This window comes from Scophthalmus maximus, chromosome 2, assembly GCF_022379125.1.
Source record: "Scophthalmus maximus strain ysfricsl-2021 chromosome 2, ASM2237912v1, whole genome shotgun sequence".
Taxonomy (NCBI): domain Eukaryota; kingdom Metazoa; phylum Chordata; class Actinopteri; order Pleuronectiformes; family Scophthalmidae; genus Scophthalmus; species Scophthalmus maximus.
This window is the reverse complement of record NC_061516.1, coordinates 15,525,227-15,545,000: the sequence shown is the minus strand read 5'-3', so window position 1 is coordinate 15,545,000 and position 19,774 is coordinate 15,525,227. Positions and strand designations below refer to the sequence as shown.

The 19,774-nt window shown below is 44.0% G+C and overlaps 2 protein-coding genes across 8 annotated transcripts in view; one reads left to right on the top strand and one right to left on the bottom strand.

The window, feature by feature from the left end:
* The window catches only part of LOC118300502 (voltage-gated potassium channel subunit beta-3), a 23,839-nt gene extending 8,535 nt beyond the window's left edge, over positions 1 to 15,304 (top strand). For 4 of the 7 annotated variants that reach the window (XM_035624948.2, XM_035624947.2, XM_035624952.2 and 1 more), the window contains 13 exons: positions 8,708 to 8,751; positions 8,844 to 8,881; positions 9,172 to 9,251; positions 9,449 to 9,493; positions 10,122 to 10,166; positions 10,289 to 10,332; positions 11,204 to 11,290; positions 11,443 to 11,528; positions 11,649 to 11,769; positions 11,878 to 11,972; positions 12,128 to 12,248; positions 12,538 to 12,626; positions 12,764 to 15,304. In XM_035624948.2, the coding sequence (XP_035480841.1) occupies positions 8,708 to 8,751; positions 8,844 to 8,881; positions 9,172 to 9,251; positions 9,449 to 9,493; positions 10,122 to 10,166; positions 10,289 to 10,332; positions 11,204 to 11,290; positions 11,443 to 11,528; positions 11,649 to 11,769; positions 11,878 to 11,972; positions 12,128 to 12,248; positions 12,538 to 12,626; positions 12,764 to 12,853 (985 nt within the window). In that variant the 3' untranslated portion in view covers positions 12,854 to 15,304. Of the gene's footprint in view, positions 1 to 5,818; positions 5,842 to 7,244; positions 7,520 to 7,543; positions 7,667 to 8,707; positions 8,752 to 8,843; positions 8,882 to 9,171; positions 9,252 to 9,448; positions 9,494 to 10,121; positions 10,167 to 10,288; positions 10,333 to 11,203; positions 11,291 to 11,442; positions 11,529 to 11,648; positions 11,770 to 11,877; positions 11,973 to 12,127; positions 12,249 to 12,537; positions 12,627 to 12,763 lie in introns of those variants that run through there. The other 3 variants (XM_035624950.2, XM_035624949.2, XM_035624951.2) reach the window with 3 other exon arrangements.
* A 1,418-nt stretch (positions 15,305 to 16,722) lies between these two features.
* On the bottom strand, positions 16,723 to 19,161 carry neu3.1 (sialidase 3 (membrane sialidase), tandem duplicate 1). Its single transcript, XM_035624953.2, has 2 exons — positions 18,937 to 19,161; positions 16,723 to 18,824 (listed from the first exon to the last, which is right to left on the bottom strand). Exons 1-2 carry the CDS (start codon positions 19,159 to 19,161, stop codon positions 17,790 to 17,792), a joined length of 1,260 nt encoding a protein of 419 aa, XP_035480846.2. The 3' UTR covers positions 16,723 to 17,789.
* Between the last annotated feature and the right edge of the window lie 613 nt (positions 19,162 to 19,774).

Here is a 19,774-nt window from a genome sequence, read left to right as displayed (position 1 = left end):
AATGTTATCACAGTACAACAGACAGTATGCATATAGGAGCATTTGCCACAGGCTTATGTGTTTCATGCAGATTCCGCCCTGGACCTTTTGCTCTTCACCAGAGATTAATAAAAAGCCTGCCTCCAATAACAGCCTTTCCACAGTCACCCCAGGACACTTTTTTTCTTGGAGGTTATAAAAGCATTTAATTTTCATAAAACGGTGATGCAGTGGAGTATTGTAGGCACACAAAAATAAAATCATTGTTCCACTCACCAGGTCTGAGTCATAATGTAGGAAAGAAAAACAGACCAGATAAACAGCAAGAAAAGAATTGTATTCAGTTTTTTCTCTTTCTGTTTTTTGTTTTTTTTTGGGGCACAGACTCAGATTCAGTGCACCTCTATTGGATCAGAGCCTCGGCTTGACAAGGACAGCTGTCCATTTGGGAGAGCAGAGGGGGAAATAATGTATACCTTTTATAAATATGCACATAAAAACATGCAGCACGCATTAAACAGTATACCATCCATAATCTATAAGGCCATAACTTCGTACCATCTGTTTCCTTTATTTCGACTGTAAAATTCAATAACCAGTAGGAGAGTTTTAATGACCTGTTTTCCTGTTAATCAGGTTGATTGAATTGCTGCCATTCTCGTCAGTCAGCTCAGTTTAATTTAATAGGATGTTTAAAAGGGAACGAGGCACAAGATGAAACCCAGATATCTCCTCTGCTCCTTCTTTCTTCCTCGAGCATTGCACACATACCTTTGATTGGGCTGGATGATTCTAGTCGCGCCACTGTCTCTGGAAAAAGTGTCACGAATAGCCGTTGCAGCAGCACAATAAGTCTACAAAGCATATGGCCAGCACCAGTTGCCAGTGGCAACACCCTAGGTGTAGTTTTTGTCTGTCTCATTTCCTAATCAGCCAGAACTGCTGTCGCTTATCAGTCCCTTACTGCGGCTGAGTGCGCCCGAGGCCCCACCACCCGGCCACAGAAATCTGTCGGTGGCTGCGCAGCGGCCACACGTTCTCCATTTTACATCCAATCAGACTGAGGTCAGGAAGAAACAGGGCTGTGCATATGACATATCCACATGTGTGATCTAGTCTGTGCAGAGAGTTAACGTTGGAGAGTTCTTGACGTGACACTGATTGAGGACAAATGAATACCGCAGCAAGGGCAGAAGTGGACGCCCGCACGTAACTCTGAACTCATCTGCGTTCCGTTTCCCAGGTGGCACCTAGTGTTACCTCCATTTGTCCTGTTTGACGGCATGTTTTCTAATACCCCTCGCTATCTCATTAACAGTAGCATCACTCAGCGACAGACAATGGCACCTGCTGCTAGTTATCACTCCCGTGAGCCCGTGCTGTCACCCCCCCTGCCCCAACTCCAGTGAATCTCTCTATCTCCTCCCTCTGATCGAACTTTCTCAGCGTCAGACTCATTTTCCCTAAAAAATCTCATCATCTCTTTATAAGTTCTGAAATCAGCCACGATGGATCTATTTTTTTGGGGGTCACTCAGGCTAAGTTCTTTCAGTTTCTGTGGTAACAAGGTCTTCTCCTTTCACCGACAGGGTCCCGATAAGCAGGCCGGGTTCCTCTCCAGCGTAGATTTATCTGCCACCGTTAGACGTTTCTCATGGATTTCTGTACGTTTGACGGTCACAGGGCACGTGCGTCAGTGGCAGGCGGCTGGGTGCCACTGTCTTTGTGCACGAGGGAGAGTAAGGAGAAAGTAAGATTCAGATTGAAAGGAGATCAATCTGAATGTGACTCAGATGTCTGCTGTAGTCTTGCCATAGGAGTGAAAAGCAAAAACTCTGTTCTTGTAACTGAGCAAAGCTAACGGACAGACGATTCAAACAAAGTGAAATTCAGTTCCAAAATTTCGAGCGCTGCTACTTATTATCTTAAACATTCTTAACTCAAGCTCCCAATTCGTATATGTCTGTAGCTTGTTTTATTTCAAAGAGGAATGAAATAAGCACGTATAACAATAGAAATGTCCGGTGAATGGGGATTGCAAAATACTGTCACAGTTATAGTCAAAACTCAGCTGAGTGTTGAACTGGAGAACGAGGCCTACGGTACGTCCATTTGCATTGGTATGAGGAGTTGGAGTGTCCTGACATTCGACTACGCAGAGGGCCTCTGTTCTCTAACAGAGTGCTCTCGAACGGAGAGTTTGGAAAGCCTGAACTCAGCAGCTGGTGGAGTAATGATCGGATCATTGGCGTCTGATGAACAACCCTGTCCAGGTTTACAGAAATATTGTGGTCATTTAGTGCTCTGAGACAAAAGCCTCAGTCTTATTACTCTCACAGTATGCCCGAACGCACACACACACACACACACACACACACACACACACACACACATCTACACACCCACACACCCACACACACACACACGCACACACTTAACACCAGGACTATTTACTTTGCCTCATAAATTAAACTGTGTGGAAAAAGCTGTGGGGGAAAAAAAAGAATTCTCACTTTCATATAACCGTATGGAGACGACAGGTGTTTAACTTGTAATAAATTCCAAACAGTGATAAAATATGCACTACACATAGTGGAGTCATCATAGGATAATGATTATATTATAATTAAGTAATTTGGCCCCATATTGTTATCATGATTAATAATCATTGGAAGCAAATGGATGGGTGGCAGAGAGGAGGGCAAGACAATGTGCTGCAACCACAAATCATGATGTATGATAACAAACGCTTCACTGTCTCCCGCTGACTGAGATGATTGGCGATCACTTTGAGGTCTCGCAAGAAGTTTTAGAAAAAGTCAGACTGTATCTTTGCTTTTTTACGGTCTGGCTCATAACCACAATACATCCAGTGATCTGTTTTATAAAATCTGGCTGCTTATAAACCGCCACCTACTAATAGTTATTAGGGGATGCTAAATTTATAGTTATAAATAATTTATAGTTATAAATAATCTGGCTAAAAAATAGTTTAGACCATTATTATTCATACTTGCTGCACGTTGGACCAAAATATCCACACTTGTACACAGAGAAACACATAAAGCAGATAACTTCATCTTTTGGAAATGTGACGTGGGTGCTGTTTAATGAGGCTTTTACATTTGTCAATATTTGCCAGTGGATGGATGCGGTGGCAGCAGCGATCCGCAGGCTCGCGTGAGCATCTTAAGCGGGGGCCAGAAAATCCATGTGTGGTGCTCTGAAAGGGGGCATCTAGTCAAAGTCAGGGTCTGGTAGTGTCTTCTGGCAGAGAAAACACAGTCATCATTGCACGTCATTATGTAAGAGCTGAAGCACAGCCTTTACATGTCTTATGATCTAAATATTTGTTTCTATTTTTTCAATTTTTCCATTAAATACTTTTATTTTAGGGGATTTCTGTGTGATTCAGGGGTGTGGGGTATGGTATGGTTATTACTGCGGAGGCACGTTTACAAAGTTTTCATCATGTTGAGAATATTATGCAGTATTATGCACCTGGGAGTAACAGGTTGTAATTAACGCGGAATGAAAACTTATAGGCGAATGAACGGAAGTAGCTTGCACAGTGAATCATTTCATTGACTTGTCGAGCAAAGGAAGCCGCGTTTGAAAACATCCCTTCTACAGAAAAGTTGCAGTGCAGTCAAAGTTGAGGAGGCTCTGAAAACGTAGCTAAAGCTTTCACCTGCCGTGGCTCGTGGATGCAGCACAAGCTGCCAAAGTTGAATGAGCTGCAGTTGTCATGTTATTTTCACGGGCATCACAAATAAAGAAACTGTCAGAGGAGTAAAAGATAGATGGAAGGATGTTCTGCTGCCTGTTCATCTTGAATAGCTAACGTCAGCTACTTTTAAATTTTCATCTCGCATGTACTCAATGCATGTTGTGAGTCAATCAGTGCACCTTAAATGACAAGAGGCTGTGACACCATCGACTAATCCATTTCTTTTTTCTGCTCTCTTGAATGACATCAGATTGTCCATTCTTGATCATTCATGTAAACAGCTTGAAAACATTTATGTGAATTTCAGAACTACACCTGTGGTACGGTGATAAAACAAGAGTTCTGACTGATGTTTTACACAATTACATGATAAGAAAAATAGTAGAAGTTGTACTGTTTCAATGAATGGCTTGGCAGACACATTTTTAGCGGAATAAACTTTAAATGTGTAGTTTCATAATGCCACTGAATGTTACGATTTCATTGTGGCATCTTTAACGACAAAAACAAGAGTAACTTGGCCAAACCACCTTAGCAACTGCATTTAATCTTTTAAAAGTCATTGAGCTGTCATGGTCTGTATCAATGAGGCAGCAGACCAGAACACTGGCATATCATTCTTATATTCATCCTCATCCCTCTCTCTCAATAGACATAAACAGGTCAGCAGGCAGCAGCAACACTCAATTTCACTAATGACTCAAAATTCATTCAAAGTACGTGAGCGTTTCTTTGTAGTGTTTCTCCTTCAAGTCACATTTTACAAGCATAATCTGTGCCAAAGGAGTTTTACCATTGTGTCCAGTTAAAAACCCTCATAGAAAGGTTTAACACTTCAACCACATCATCAGCTGGTGTTGTCTCTTAGCGGCGCCACTTCATTACATGCAATTTCCGTTAATAGTAGTGTCACAACCTCTAGCAAAGTGTCAGCAACTGTTGATCGGAGGAGAGCAGCGGAGTTTGTGTCTGTATGTGTGAGCTAGAGCTCTTTTCTTTTCTCTTTTCTACTTTTCATTTGCTCCGCTCTCAGCATGGGTATTCTATAATGAGGACAACCCTACTTTCCTAACTGTGGTACTTTAACTGAATTACAAACATCATGAAACATTAAGAAAAGCCGAAGCAAGAATTAGCACACTGTCAGAATTACAGTAGGCCCTGTCCCCTAGAGCAGATTCTGACAAAAACTTATTCTCATTATCTTTTTTAGCCATGAAGGGAGGTTTGGTTTATTTTCCCAGAAACAGTGTCCCTGATACACTGGATTATCTTTTCAATTAAACTACTCTATACTCAGAAATGATCCCTTTAAAACTGCTCTTTGGATTTTCCAGGGTAGCAATGACACTCATTTTGGAAAAGACATTTTGGTGTTGAATTAAAAAAATAATATATATATATAGAGAATTTGTCAGTGCTGTAAGCACTGAAATCGCTGCATGGCTAGATCATCTTTGTAAATTGGATGAAGTGACCCTTTAAGATGCAGAAGAAGATTATACAGCATTAATGAAAGAGAACAGACAGTCCACAAGCTTCCCACAGTCTGTGCTCAGAAAATGCATGTATAAGCACACACACACACACGCGGACACACACACACACACACACACACACACATACTGACGTGGGTGTTATTAATATCTAGGTGTGCTTCCCTCCGGAGAGAAGCCTGCTCAGCATGTGTGTAGCATTTTATGACAACTGCAGGGGGAAAAAAACTCCCATCATTTGCACCGAACCATCTGTATACAGTGTCTTCCTCCTGTCTCCGGTGAAAACTAACTGTAAATGTCAGCACAGGTTAAAAAATGCTGACTGCACCATGACAGAGCACCTGTGAGCCTCCTCTCGCTCATCCATTATTAATGCATGGAAGGTATGGTCCCCATATTCACCTTGTTTGTAGTTCATGATTTATGGTGGGAGGGAAAGAGAGTTACGAAAAAACATGGGAAGCTCCTATTCGTGAAGACCACAGTGAACCATCTGTGTTTCTGCGTGCCCTGCTCACGAGTGCATTCATGCGTGACCGCGCGTAGATCTGCGCCTGTGTTCCAGTGGGACTCCCGTCAAGCGTGAACATCCACGTGAAGGCATGGAAAGCAGCCCTACTGACCCCACGCACGGTATGGATCTCGCCGGCTTTTGCATGCAACGTCCCGCGAAATCCATGTCAGAGGAAAATGTAGGCCGAGTGTCTCTGTGCATGTGTGTGTGACAGTGAGAGTGAGCGAGAGAGAGAAGAAGGAGAGACAGGAAAGGGCTGTCATGGGGGAGATAGTGAGAGGAAAGAGAGAGCATGTGTCTCCTCAGACTCGCTCATAGTAATTTAGCAGACTGCAGCACTGCAGTGAGCGGAGTCGATGGAGAGCAGGGAGGGAGCGACTGGTTGTCACACACAGAAACGACATCCTCCACTGCCCACAAATAAAAAACAAAAGGAGGTTTATTTTTCTGTGGCTCTGCAATTGTGGAATTCACCCGCTGACGGTTTCTCGTTTGCTCCGGTGGCGATGTGCTCGTCACCGAGCACGATAAGCCTGTGGGTAGCTTCATGCACTTGTTTTCCATCGTGAAACGCACATTGAATTTGAGAACAACTGAGACAGAAGAAGCGTGCATTTGTGTGAGAGCCGTGGACGCTACTGGAGGCCCGATGTGCTCCCGATTGCTGACTCATGTTTCTGCTCTTGCCACACGTAACCTTTCTGCTTTTCATCCCGGTGAGAATTTAAAAAGGGAAACATTGGAACACGGTGGACTCTTGTGTTGCTGAGGTGGTGCACACAGTTGGAACTAGTCTTTCTTAATGTTATGATTTACCAGTAAAAGGGTTAGGGTTAGACTCATAATTCAAACTATGAACTGAGAAATAACCTCACAAAATCATCCAGACGGCTCAATATACTGTTAATATAATATTCACCTGTCAAACAAACCAGTGTGGGACTGCTCTTTGAGACAACAATTATTTCATGTCCGTAAGCTCTCAGCATGAAGATCCTGCAGGTGACATTTTGTTTTAAACCTGAATCTGATTAAAGCTGTTTTTTTAACCAGCAGGTAATATTTTTGGATGCTGTTATTGGTCCAACCTCGTCAAGTGCCTCGTTTATCATTAGTACCAGTGTTCAAAGTACATTTCGGTGTGTGAGCGCAGGCAGAGCTGTCGTCGGTTGACAAATGGTCAGCGCCATCAGAGCCTACCAACATTTTTTTTCCCTTTGTATAGAATCTCCAGACCTTTGGTCTGTGTGCTGTTTTGATTGAGTCTATGACAAACAACAAAAAATAATATGTTTTCACACATGATCAATGACACCCCCACACAGCACACACACACACACACACACACACACACACACACACACACACACACAGAGGGACTCAAGTGCTTACATATGCAGGATGCTAAAAATAGCTTAAGGTCAGGCGTTAAAAATAGACCGGAGAAAAGAAAAAGCAGGACTCGTTCGACTGAGTGTAAACGCTCTGACAGTCTGTCTTTCTGCATTTGGCTATTTGTGGCGGACGCGGGCAGGCAGACAGGCGCAGAGGGGCGAGGGGCGCTGGAGATGAGGAGACGGCGAGCAGCGAGTTGCACTGCGGCTCTGCTGCCTCTTCCAGCTGGCTCCCCGGCTAATTAGAATGGGAGAGAGCACACATGGAGGAGCCGAGCGAGCATGAAGCTCACATCATTTTCTGCTGTAGATGCTCCTTGCGGTCAAAAAATGCAGCTCTCCGCTTCCCCCCGCCCGTCCCTTCAACATTCAGCTGTCTGGATAATCAAATGTGGCACGTCGGGTAATGGACTCCTCTTGAGCCCGTGGAACATTTTGGGGGCCATTTACTGTACCGGCCGAAAGCAGCTTTTGTCCGGACCGCATCGGATACGAGCTCCGTTCCGTCCAGCTGTTTCACTGGCCCGGCGTAATGCGCTGAAGTGTTCACGTACGAGGGATGAAAGGTCAACTGTTGAGAAATAATTAGACACAGGAAGTAGTTTAACCACCGACTCAGCAGCTGTAGTGGAGGAAGAATTCCCATCCAGGAACACTTAACGCAAAATTCCCCTTTTATCTAGTGTCACCATACAGTTGTATGCATAACGTCCGGTTTGTGTTACATTCCATGTTCTTTATTATAATTCATTGTAACTTTTGTCCTTGTGTAAGTGATCCAATGTGTCTGTTTCTTTTTTTTAAATTTGCAGTTATTTTAATTTTGAATGTCAAAGAGACAGTAAAAGTAGCCCACCTCTACCGCTTTGTATAAACACGGTAAATCATCAATACTTAGTAGAGGATTAAAGTCAGCAAATCGTGCTCAAATATCAAAAATAAATTACATTTGCTGAGATTGTTATATTAATAATATATAATATATTCTTTTTTTAGTGCTGCTTTGACATATATGCAGCATTTTGGAGCTAATTTGAATCACTTCCTATTTAATTTGTAACAATATCACATTTCCAAAGCTGATCTTAATCTTGGTTTATAAAATCTTTGCTAACACCATATAATGTACAGTAAGTGCTGATAAAAGTGTTCCCAGACAATAGATGCCAAACCCTCTGTAATAATATAAAATATGAAATAGTTAATTTAAGTTTCCCGCAAATAAATGCTTAACAAGTATGGCTAAGAATAAAGTGTTATCCAAATATTGAGTTACCACAGCAGTCGTGTAAATTTAGTGGAGAAAAGGTTCCATATTTTAATGTGAAATGTGGTGGAGAGGACGAATGGATTGGCAAAATTATAATCAAGTAATAGTACTTGGATTTCCATCGCTGCTCGCTGGAAGTGAAGATCTGGTACCCGAGTCACGTACACACATCAGTGTACAGTAAGACGGGATCTTTCCTCTGATTGGTGTTTGTGTGTGCATACGTATTCTAAATGCCCACACACCATCGTGTCTCTTTCCACAGTTTATTTCCGAGCTTCACAGCTTGCCTTTTTCTTCCTTTTTTTTTTCTCTCCACAGGAACCTGGGGAAGTCAGGCCTACGCGTTTCCTGCCTCGGGTTAGGTGAGTTGGTTTGAAGGCAGCAAAAAACTCGTCTCTGTTTCAACCCCTCAAACAAAACCCCCCCAAACATCTCTGTCTCTCCTCTCGCTCAGGCACCTGGGTGACGTTCGGATCGCAGATCTCTGATGAGGTGAGAGGGTTTTCCCTTCGCTGTTCGCTTCAGAGGCTGATTCCCAAACACTTTCACTCATATTGCTTTTGTGGAAAACACACCGGGGCGCTGTGAACGCAAATCTCAGTGTTTTCAGTTACAGAAAGGGAAAGTCCCTCAGACCTTGAAACTACAGCAGCTCAATGAAATATTGTCTGTATCTCTATTGTATTATCCTCCTTGCATAGTGCCCTTCACGGACGACCTCTGGGTAATTGGAATTTATCCGTCGCCTCCCTCTCTCACTCTCAATTTTTGCGTTCCCTCAGATGGCTGAGAACCTGATGACCATAGCTTATGAGAACGGAGTGAACCTATTTGACACGGCTGAGGTGTACGCCTCTGGAAGGTCAGACCTCACTTCCTCCTCTGAGCACCAATTAAAACTCTTTTCCATTAGTTGAATGATTTTTCATATCTGCTGAGTGCAACTTGTCTCCTGGGGCACACAAACAGCTCAGAGTGTTCAGGTTACTTATGTTTGCAGATTTTTTATATTGTTGTGCAGCGATGTGACATCACAGACACTGTTGTGTTTCTCCTCAGAGCGGAAATCACTCTGGGGAACATTATCAAGAAGAAAGGATGGAGGTGATTCAACTCTGGGGTTTTTTCCAAACTCACTCACATGCATGTGAAATTATGAATACAGGCCAATGTCTAAAAGCTTGATAATCCCCATTAATCCCCTGCTTTTCTGAAATGCACTGCATTTCCACGTGGTTGTATTACTGTTGGAAGAGACGCACTGTTAAATTATCTCAAGGGAAATTTATACTTTTTAGACAAATGAGGAGCTTTAGCCTGAGAGAGGCTATAAAAGGATAAAAATGTAACCCTGTGAAAATAAACTCTCAGTTCTCAATACTTGGTCACTGACTCGCCCAACTGCCAAACACTCATTTGTGTGGGAAATGCTTGAGGTATTTTTATTATGGAGAAGAAATATTAATAGATATAAGTCAAACTTGAAATTAGGCTTTTTGACATTTTTTGTCACTACAGTTTACCATCTCTGATTAATTAAAAAAAACCTAAATGCTGGTATGAATTCAGATTCAAATGAAATGTACCAATGATAAGAGGCACACAGAGACTGAATGTTATACCTACTTGACATAGTCAAACAAAATCATGACCATATAGGAAATAATGAGATAGAAAACAAATTCTATTTTTGTATTAAAATGTTCTCTTAACACTCTTGTGTTCTTGCCAGGCGTTCAAGTTTTGTCATCACAACAAAAATCTATTGGGGAGGCCAGTAAGTGCAACACTAAAAGGCTACGTATTAGACTGTACTCTTTTTTTCTATCATTCAAAATCCATTTTTACATTCATCATTTCAACAGAATATGAATAATGCTTATTTCCCACACTCCACAGAGCAGAGACAGAGAGAGGACTCTCCAGAAAGCACATCATTGAAGGTAATGATATCTTTTTTCACAGTATAGTTCTCGGGATTCATCTAAAAAGGGATAATGGAAAATAAATCTCAGGGTTAAGTCCGGGTTAAAACCTGAGTTAATCACTTATCCCACTGTAATTCTATAAAACTGAATTATATTCAGAAGAAAAATGTCCATTCAGAGCTGTACTCATGACTAATACAAATCAAAAGTCTGTTTTTGTCAGAATGTTATTGTTAAAGTTGAGTGGGCTATTTGACTGTAATTGTCATGAGGCCTTCGATTTTAGGCAATTCCATAATATGTGAACTATGTGAAGGTCACCAGGTTTGCAGAGACAGTGCTCATACCTGGACTTCATACAGTATGTCATTCAATTCATGACTTACACCTCAAAATCAGATTGCAGACAAACCCAAGGGTGAAAAGTTGGCCAACACTTAGCCTAAGCAGTTAGATATAGTGATATAGCTACAGTGCAACATTTTCAAGAACAGTGAAACCTCTGTCAAAAGAATTTATTTTTACCCTCCATGCTCAAGTTCATTGCCAAGGATTTCTTGGCAAAATTGTTAAATTTTCAAAATTAAAATAACAGCGAGTCATAGACTTCAGACTAAGGTTTTTGCTGGTAAAATGTGCAGCTGCTCTCTGCTGCCCCAAGGCAGCAATGTGCCACCAACACCGCTGACCGCACCTCATTTTAAGACCAACGCGCCCATGGGTGCTCCCCGTCATCATTTGTAGTTTAAACAACGTGGTCGTCGCACCGAAAAACGGCAAGTGCCTCGGTCTGAAACTGGCAAAGGCATTTACGTTGCGCTTGGCGCTGCTTTGTGCCCAGTTATGATGATGACGCCACCTACATGTTTACCGTTGTTCGTGACAGGTTTAAGAGGATCCTTATCAAGACTCCAGCTGGATTATGTGGACATAGTTTTTGCCAACAGAAACGATGTCAACAGTCCAATGGAAGGTCAGTTACAGTGGTTTGAAATAATTATGGCTGTTTGCTGTTATGCAGCGATCTTGTATTAGTTATAATAGTACGAAAAGGTCGCAATCAATTGTCTTGAAGAGATCACAAGAGTGTAATTTTAACATGATGTCATTGACTGTGATTTGCAGAGATTGTTCGAGCCATGACCTTTGTAATAAACCAGGGTATGGCCATGTACTGGGGAACCTCACGCTGGAGTGCCATGGAGATCATGGTGAAGGCTCATCCTCATCATCTCCTCTTCTTCACAAATTTAATGCTGTCAGCTTTTTTGTTGCGGCACTAATGCTGACAGGTCTCCATGGCGCTTTGTTTCTGTCTGTTTTGGCACCAGGAGGCGTACTCGGTGGCACGCCAGTTCAACCTGATCCCACCAGTGTGTGAGCAGGCGGAGTATCACTATTTCCAGAGGGATAAAGTCGAGGTGCAGCTTCCTGAGCTCTACCACAAGATCGGTCGGACATCCACAGTGTCTCAATTTATCTTTTTTTTTTAAATGTTTTCTTTTAAATTCAAGGTTCATTTTTTTCATTTGAATGTCTCCACTTATTCCTCTCCTTCAGGTGTCGGGGCGATGACCTGGTCTCCGCTCGCTTGTGGATTAATCACAGGGAAGTACAGCGACGGCGTACCGGAGTGCTCCAGAGCAGCGATGAAGGTCAGTTCGATTCGAACCGGTCACCCTCTGGGATTTCTCTCACCGAAAAAACCAGCCTCTCCCTGATCAGCGAGGTATCCGAGTGTGAAATCAGTGTATAGCGCATGTTGCCTCATGAATGCTTTTCTCCACGTTTGCCCCCCGACCCGGTGAAGGGATACCAGTGGCTGAAGGAGCGAGTGAACAGCGAGGAGGGCCGCAGGCAGCTCGCAAAAATCAAGGAGCTCCATCTACTGGCGGACAGACTGGGCTGCACTGCTGCACAGTTAGCCATCGGTACGACCCGGGCAAATGACAAGATCACACTGTGAACGTGTCATTTGCCTATTTTATTGCCGTGTGTGTGTGTGCATGTTTTCAAATCTTGAATGATTTTGTGTCGCTACTAGAGTCACAAAACTACTGATTCACAATGTCAAGTCAAGTCCAATATTAGTGATGGAGTCCAATGTGGTCAAACTGTTGTAAAAATATATATTTTAATTGATTTTCTTTGGTTATCACTGAAATAAAACTGAGGACATGTCTTATTGGCTTTCTCTCTCTCTCTCTCTCTTTTCTACAGCCTGGTGTCTTCGCAGCGAGGGAGTCAGCTCAGTTCTTCTGGGAGTTTCTAATACAGAACAGCTACTTGAGAACCTGGGTGCCCTCCGGGTATAATTTCTTTCCTCCCACATTGATAATTTTGCCCGACATGCTGAGCTACATTTGTGAAAACCGTTAGATACGATGCTCTGTGAAGTGGCACAACTGATTTTCGACTGATCGCTGTTTTCCCCTCCTCATTGCAGATTTTATCCCAAATGACCCCGCAAACCATTACCGAGATTGATGCCCTGCTGGGAAATAAGCCACACTCAAAGAAAGAGTCGCGCGCTTGAAGATGCACATCTGAGTGACAGATGATGTTTCGAGAGGATGAAGACGACAGCGACTTCGGGGGGGAACATCACTTTTCGCTCTGCTCTGCACTCAACAACTTGCATGTCTTCAGCAACATTATGCTTCCAGTATGTGCGCATATCCATTTTGCGCAGAACATTGTATCATGTATGAAAAAAAAAATGAGAAAATCTTTCAATTTGTGAAGAAAAGAAAAAAGGGTCATATATTGCTCACTGCCGATGGTTCACAGAATAATTATTTCTCCGGAGGGGGAGGCGAAAACTTGGTCGGAGTGACGGGTCTCTGCAATCAATAGAGACCAATAGAGGATGACAGATTTTCAACTGATCTGACTTGTGATTATGAAAATGTGGGGGAAAAAACACACACCTTTGCGCTCTAATGAGACTTTGAAAGGTGCTTACATCGGACGTCTGAGTCTCCTCCCCTCGCAGCTGCCTGTTGTTCTGTGTGATGTTTAGTCCCCAGCAGCCAACGGTTAGAACTCGTGTGTCTGGCCAAACATTTCCAATAGTGTGCATGTGACTGGTCTGCCACGCTCACTGCTTTACAGGGTTGGGAACAATGGATTACTTGTTGAGTCTTTGCAGTGATCTGTCTGTTGGAAAAAAAGAAGTCCTAATCTAGTGCGGAATCGCTATCAGATCACATGCTTTAGAAAATAAAGCCAATTAGTTTAATGCTCCAAGACAGACAGCTTTTACATACACTGATCATTTTTGTCACAAATGACCTGATCCAAATCAACTAAACGGACCACAGCTAGGTCGGCCTTTACATACAAGTATCTGACAGTTATTTACAACTTGCGGTTGTCACTCGAGAATCAATAGCGGGTGAGATTTTGAAAGCCACTTTCCCAACCCTGCTGCTTTCTCTGCAGTCTTTTTGCCTCCTCTGTTTGTAAACTGTGCGCATGTCCCTTTAAGAGAGAATAGCCCTAACAGGGTGTAAATGTGGCATGGCTTTTATGGCTTATGTAGATTTGCATTGCCCTTGTAAGCCTTTTTTTTTTTCTTTTTTCTTTTTTTAAATCTAAATGGTCTGGCAGTTTGATCCAGGTGGATACTTTTGCTTTTACGACTCCGCAGTCTGCAGACACAGCTGTTGTGTCCATCTGACGTATAATCTTTGTATTGTCCTAAACTGTATGAAAAAAAAAAGAAGATGTTGATGCACACACTTCCAGCGATGCCGTCCTTGTGAAGAGCATCGCTGTTCGTAAATCAGAGGTTTGAGAGGGTTGGACTGTTTGGAGAGGTCACTGAGCATCTGACACAAAGATCTGGACCTGCGCTGTTGTGAACTATTCCGTTTTCAAATGATGGGACATGAGTGATGCGTCTCAGTTCATCAAATACCACAACTCTTGCCACAGGTCACTTTGGGTGAGATTTAGCAAATGTAACTTTGTTTTTGTTTTTGTGGAAGTCTAAAAATATAGCTTCTCTGCTCATTTCTCTGGGAGCTCTCTCTCTCTCTCTCTCTCTCTCTCTCTCTATCTATCATATGTTCCCTTTATTCTTGCACACATGCACAATTCATTTTATACTGTGCATCCTGTGTCTTTTCCCATTATTTCGTATTGTTTTTCTGTATTTTGTAACGTGACGGGGGGATTTGTTCCTTTTGTGATTTCCCAGGAAAACAGCACTATTCTCCCCGGGGCAGGGTGCGTTTGGACGTGATGTTGTTTTAGTCGGCTCAAGGTTACATTGTACTGTAAATAGGCTCATCTGTTTTGCAGTGAGATAAGAGATGGTTCAATTTATGTGGAGTCGCTGGAACGGTGCTCCCCTGTGTGACTGTGATGATGTGCAATTCGACTGAGTGTAGCTCCCAGTGTACATAGATACTTCAATCAAACCTTGAACAATGTAACTCTGCCTGCATAGCTTATATTTTACTGTCTTGCAAACAAAGAGAAACCAAAAGAGAGAAGAGACAACTCATACTGAATGTATCACGTCTGTCGCCCCTACAGTATCTAACCTAAAGGGACAATGCACATACCAGGTTTTTGACGCGATCTCCTTTTTGTCTTTGAAGCCGTTTCATAAAAAGCTGCAGAGCTCTCATGAAAACTTACATTGTGATTCAGAGAACAACAAAAAAGAAGGTTATTTCACAGAAGCGTCGTCCTCAAACACCATTCTGAGTCCAAATGCGCTCACATGTTTGTAGAGAGTCAGATCAGATTTTGTATTGACTATTCATAACCATGGACATATTTGCCGAAACAGGCCTAACCATAGCTGTTATGTTGAACATTAACATTAGCTTCTATGTTAACATTTGGAATAAACTGTCTGTTTGAGTACATGCACAGGGATATTTTATGAGCTACATATATAAACAACGTATCCCAAACAGAAGAAAAGATATGGGTTGATGCTCATAAAGGAAGTTGCAGGATTATGATCTCACGACGGTTTTCAGTTTCCTTCTGTCCATTTTGCTGAACAACGTACTACATGATAACTAACACACTTTTCTGTGCACAACACTTTACTCCCTCAGGTGCACAGCTACAGTACGATTTTTTGTTGTGGTGGTTTTTATTCAAATATAAAGTAAAGCAAACAACAGCGGCGACAACTCAAAACAGTCCTTGGCAGACTGGCACTGCTCGGCAGTTTATAACCTGAGCTAACGAACCTTGACACCAGTGGATAACAAACATTGAATCGACCTTTGACCCTGAGCAGTGAGGGTCATACTGTCCCTTAGTGTCCCTGCTGCAGTAACACAAGAACTTTGTGGTGTCTTACACAAAAAAAAAGAGCAGATTTTTTGGGCGAGTGTAGCAAATGGCAGCAACATTTACTGAGCATGGGGATAACAGCATGGTTTATTTTCTGTAGTATATACGAATATATATTCCTTTTGGGAGATATTTTACATTTGGCCCATCAAATGCTTGATTATCTATTATCAAAATACAAAGAATACCAAGGTGTCAACTTTTGTTTTTCCCATATTACAGTGAGACATATATTACATTTGTGTAATGGAACAGAGGATTTACAAGGACAATATAAGAGTCAAAGTGGATTGACAAAGACATTTTAACTTGCAAATAAACAACACGTACAATATATTTTTTTTCTGCTGGACTTGAAAACTACATGGACTCCTGTCATCGTCACATCCTCCCAAGTGTCTACCCGTGGACCCCGGGGCCGTTCAAATGGAACATGGTACAGAGGAAGCACCACGGCCGAGTGTCCAGCTCCATCCGCTCAAACAGCAGAGCCTGCTGGGACACGCCACGCACTTAACCACACGCAGAAAAACACATCTGCGACGCCAACACTGCTAATCTCTCCGTTAATGGACTCCATAATATCATCAGCGTGAGAGATGATGAAACATGTGTGTGTGTGTGTGTGTTACAGCCAGCCACCCTCTTGATAAACATTTTCATGTCACCGCCCAACAATATCAGAGAAAAACAGCTCTCACCACATGACTCATCCTCCCCGTAAAGAAGCAGGTCGGTCAAGTTGTTGGAAAACAGAAAACGAGTGGACGTGGCCAGATAATAAGCACATCTGAGGCACGTCTCATAAATTGCATTTCACACCGCGCCTAGTTGTTGATTTGGCATCAGTTCAGAGATTCTTATTCATGGTCAGGACGGGTGTCAAACTCACTAGAGCAACATCATGTATACATCCACAACAGAACATAGTCCCCGGGAAATTCAATTCAATCCTTCTACCGCTTGACAAATGATCAACGCTCACCTTGGCCTCTTGCATGTATTCTTAACAGTAAGCTGCTAAGAGCAAATAACTGTCACAATCAGTAGTAAAGGAGTAAAAACTGAAGAAAAGACGAGTCAGATGATCACAGGTTACCTTTATTTTCTACTAAAATACATGTCTCATGCAGGTTTTGTCACTTTTCCACAACAGTCAACAAAAACACAATGAAACTAGGGCAGAGTCGCCTCGAGCAAAAGGGGATGTTAAAGTTGCTCAGCGCAAGGTTTTATGTGGGCAAAACCCTAGTGGCTTTGGAAACAGTGAATGAACATCCGTAAGAACATGCTTCCGGTGTGAAAACCAACAACCAGCCAATCATACCTGGTTATAATACTGCTTATTAATGCTTGTTCAGAAAATCTTGCGAGATGCCGGAGAACTGAAGATGAATATGTCACCAGAGGAGCAAAGTGAATAACTGCTTTGGAAAATTTGATGCAAAAGTCGCTCCCCATGTAGCTTTGTGAAGGTACATTATCTCTCTCCATCGATCCACCAGCTGTTTCACAAACTCACATCCGGTACAGTTTAGTTGGTCTCGTCATTGTTCAGCTGGATGAGGCCGGTGAGAAGTCAATGTCTATCCTCTCTGTGACCTACAGAAAAAGGCTGCAGCTCGGCTTCGGTTCAAACGGCGGAGTAGAAGGCATATGTGAATCAGAGTACGCTGGATGTACTGTAAAGGAGAGACGGAGCATGGAGGAGAGTCTACGCTCTACTTTACAAAGCCTGCGAATGATCTTCGTATGAAAATAAAAAGGAGGTAGGCAAATTCTCTCCACTGATCAGCAAAATACTGACAGTTTGATTTGAGATGGACAGATGGGGATATGAAGTGCTCGTCAAACATGCTACACACATCGCCGGCTTTTAAAATGACAGTCCAGTAAATCATGCTTACAACCCACCACGCTCCACCAATGCTTTCCCTCCTAGTAACGCTGGTTGTATATTGATACTATTAGGACTTAAATTACGTTTTCATGTAAACAGGGAGACGACAGAATACACGACTCATGCATTATCATCTCCAGGATGTAGAACAACAGTCAGCACAGACAGATGTTACTGCACAGCACATTAAGTGGTTGGGGTTTGTTTTTAAAATTTTTAGGTTGCGTGAGAATGCCAGGGAGCTCTGTTAATACTCAAATGAACCCGCCGCCACACAACGCACCTTCTTCTCTTTCTTACCTCCCGTCTGCATGACATCATTAAGGGTAAACGACATGAAGGCAATCTGCTCAAGTTCACTCTCTTTCCCGCACTCCATCAGGCACGAAAACTGATCCTTGTCTCCGTTGTAGGCGAGGTCCGAGTAGCCACTGGGCCCGCTGTGGATGATCCTGGGTCTGTCCCAGCCCGACGAGTGCAGGGGGGATCGGTTCAAGTACACGCCCATGTCCCTCCTACTAGCCTTATTGGTTGGATGCACGAATAGGAGCCAGGTTTGCGTGTCTGGCGACAAGAGGGACGTGCCGCAGGCTTTGCTTTCGGCGTCGTCGTTCGGGACAAATTCGGGAGCGGGAAAGCCGATGACGCTGCCCTGGCAGCCCAAGCCGGGTTCGACGAGCTCCGGAGCCGCGTGGGGCTTGTCGAAATACACTCCGCTGTTTTCACTCAGGGCCACGCATCTGGGTCCATGACTGTTACGGGCGTTGCAGTAAAGGTGACTCCTGCCCTCGTGGTCTATGATCTCGGCCATTACGCATTCAAGGGACTTTTTCCCAAGCATCTCCCCCACATGCCACGTCTGTCCAAAGTCCTTGCTGTAAATGGACAGTGCGCGTGGGTAGACGGTGAAAGGAATGGGGTAGGAACAGCATCTGTACGGGACGTAATAGGCGTAGGCCGGGATGATCAACCTGCCGTTCTCCAGCTGAATGCCGTGGCCGGGACCCACGGCGAAGGTGGCCCACTCGTGGACGGAATCGCCAACCACGCTCTCCGTTAAGTCTTTCAATTGACTCCAAGTTTGCCCGTCGTCAGCGCTGCTGACATAGCAGAGACGCGCCTTGTTCTTACCTGTGGTGATCTGCTTCCTCTCCGTGGCGTTTCCACAGATGCAGATGAAAAACAAAAACAACTTCTTGTTGTTTTTCTCATACACAGGGCAGGGATTCATGGTGCGGTGTTGCGACAGACACGCCGTTGACAGCACCTGACTGGACGACCACTGGGGGGGGGGGGACACAGCAAAGGAACGTGGTTAAAGAGATGAGCACACACACGAGGATGCTGTTTTGCAGCATTAAAAGCAAAGGCACAGTGACAGGTGTGATAACAACCTGGACAGATCCGTCGTCTCTCAACGTCCCTCTTCTCATCACCAGACTTTTGACGTCGTTGTCAGACGGGGAGGATCGTTTCTCTGCAAAGGCGAGGAAGGTGCGACAGTGCCTCAGGTAGAGGAGGGCGGGGATCCTGTACGTGGTGCCACCGGGCTCCCTCTCGAACAAAGTTGTTTTGGCCAGTTCCTCTACGCTGCCACTCTTTGACGGTGTGTTTCCCATGGTGGACCGGGGTTCCTGTGAACGGCAGAAGCATGACAAGTCTCGGCCTTTGTGCTGTGGTCGTGTCACGGTCAAGTCTTTGAATGACAGACCTGATATTCAGACTTGTGCCGTCGGGGACAACCGGCAGCGGACGACAGCCCCTTACCTTCACTCGTCCCTCTTCGCGTTCGCCCGCCTCGGTGTGAGCGTGAGCGGCATTGCAGCGTCTACTCTTCACGACGAGCCGAGGGGAACCTGTGATGTTCACGACACCGGCGCTGAGGGTTCGTCGGAGGAGAAGAAGGAGACGCCGCCGAGGCGAGAGACACACTCGCACGCACTTCCGCGTTCGCTGTTGTCCGAGCCCTGCTCCGGACTGAGATAAGACTCGCTAGCTCGCTAGCTCCGACGGCCGGAGCACAGATTTGTGTATTTATCGTGTGTACGTGTCCCCACCAGCGAGTCGGCACATTGAATATGTGACTGACGAGCTTTACAGAAGCCGTGGCAGCAGCTGAGCGGTCGACTTCCTGCTGCGGTCGCGCAGGTGTCCTGCGCAGCTGTGGCCGTTTGTGTTTAGACGCCAGCGAGCTCAACGGTTTGAGCGGCTGACGGTCGGACGGACCTTCTT

Coding starts and splice junctions, on each gene's coding strand:
- neu3.1 (XM_035624953.2), bottom strand. CDS start 19,161: ATGGGAAACACACCGTCAAAGAGTGGCAGCGTAGAGGAACTGGCCAAA. Junction 18,825..18,936: donor GAGACGACGGATCTGTCCAG/GTTGTTATCACA, acceptor CCCCCCCCCCAG/TGGTCGTCCAGTCAGGTGCT.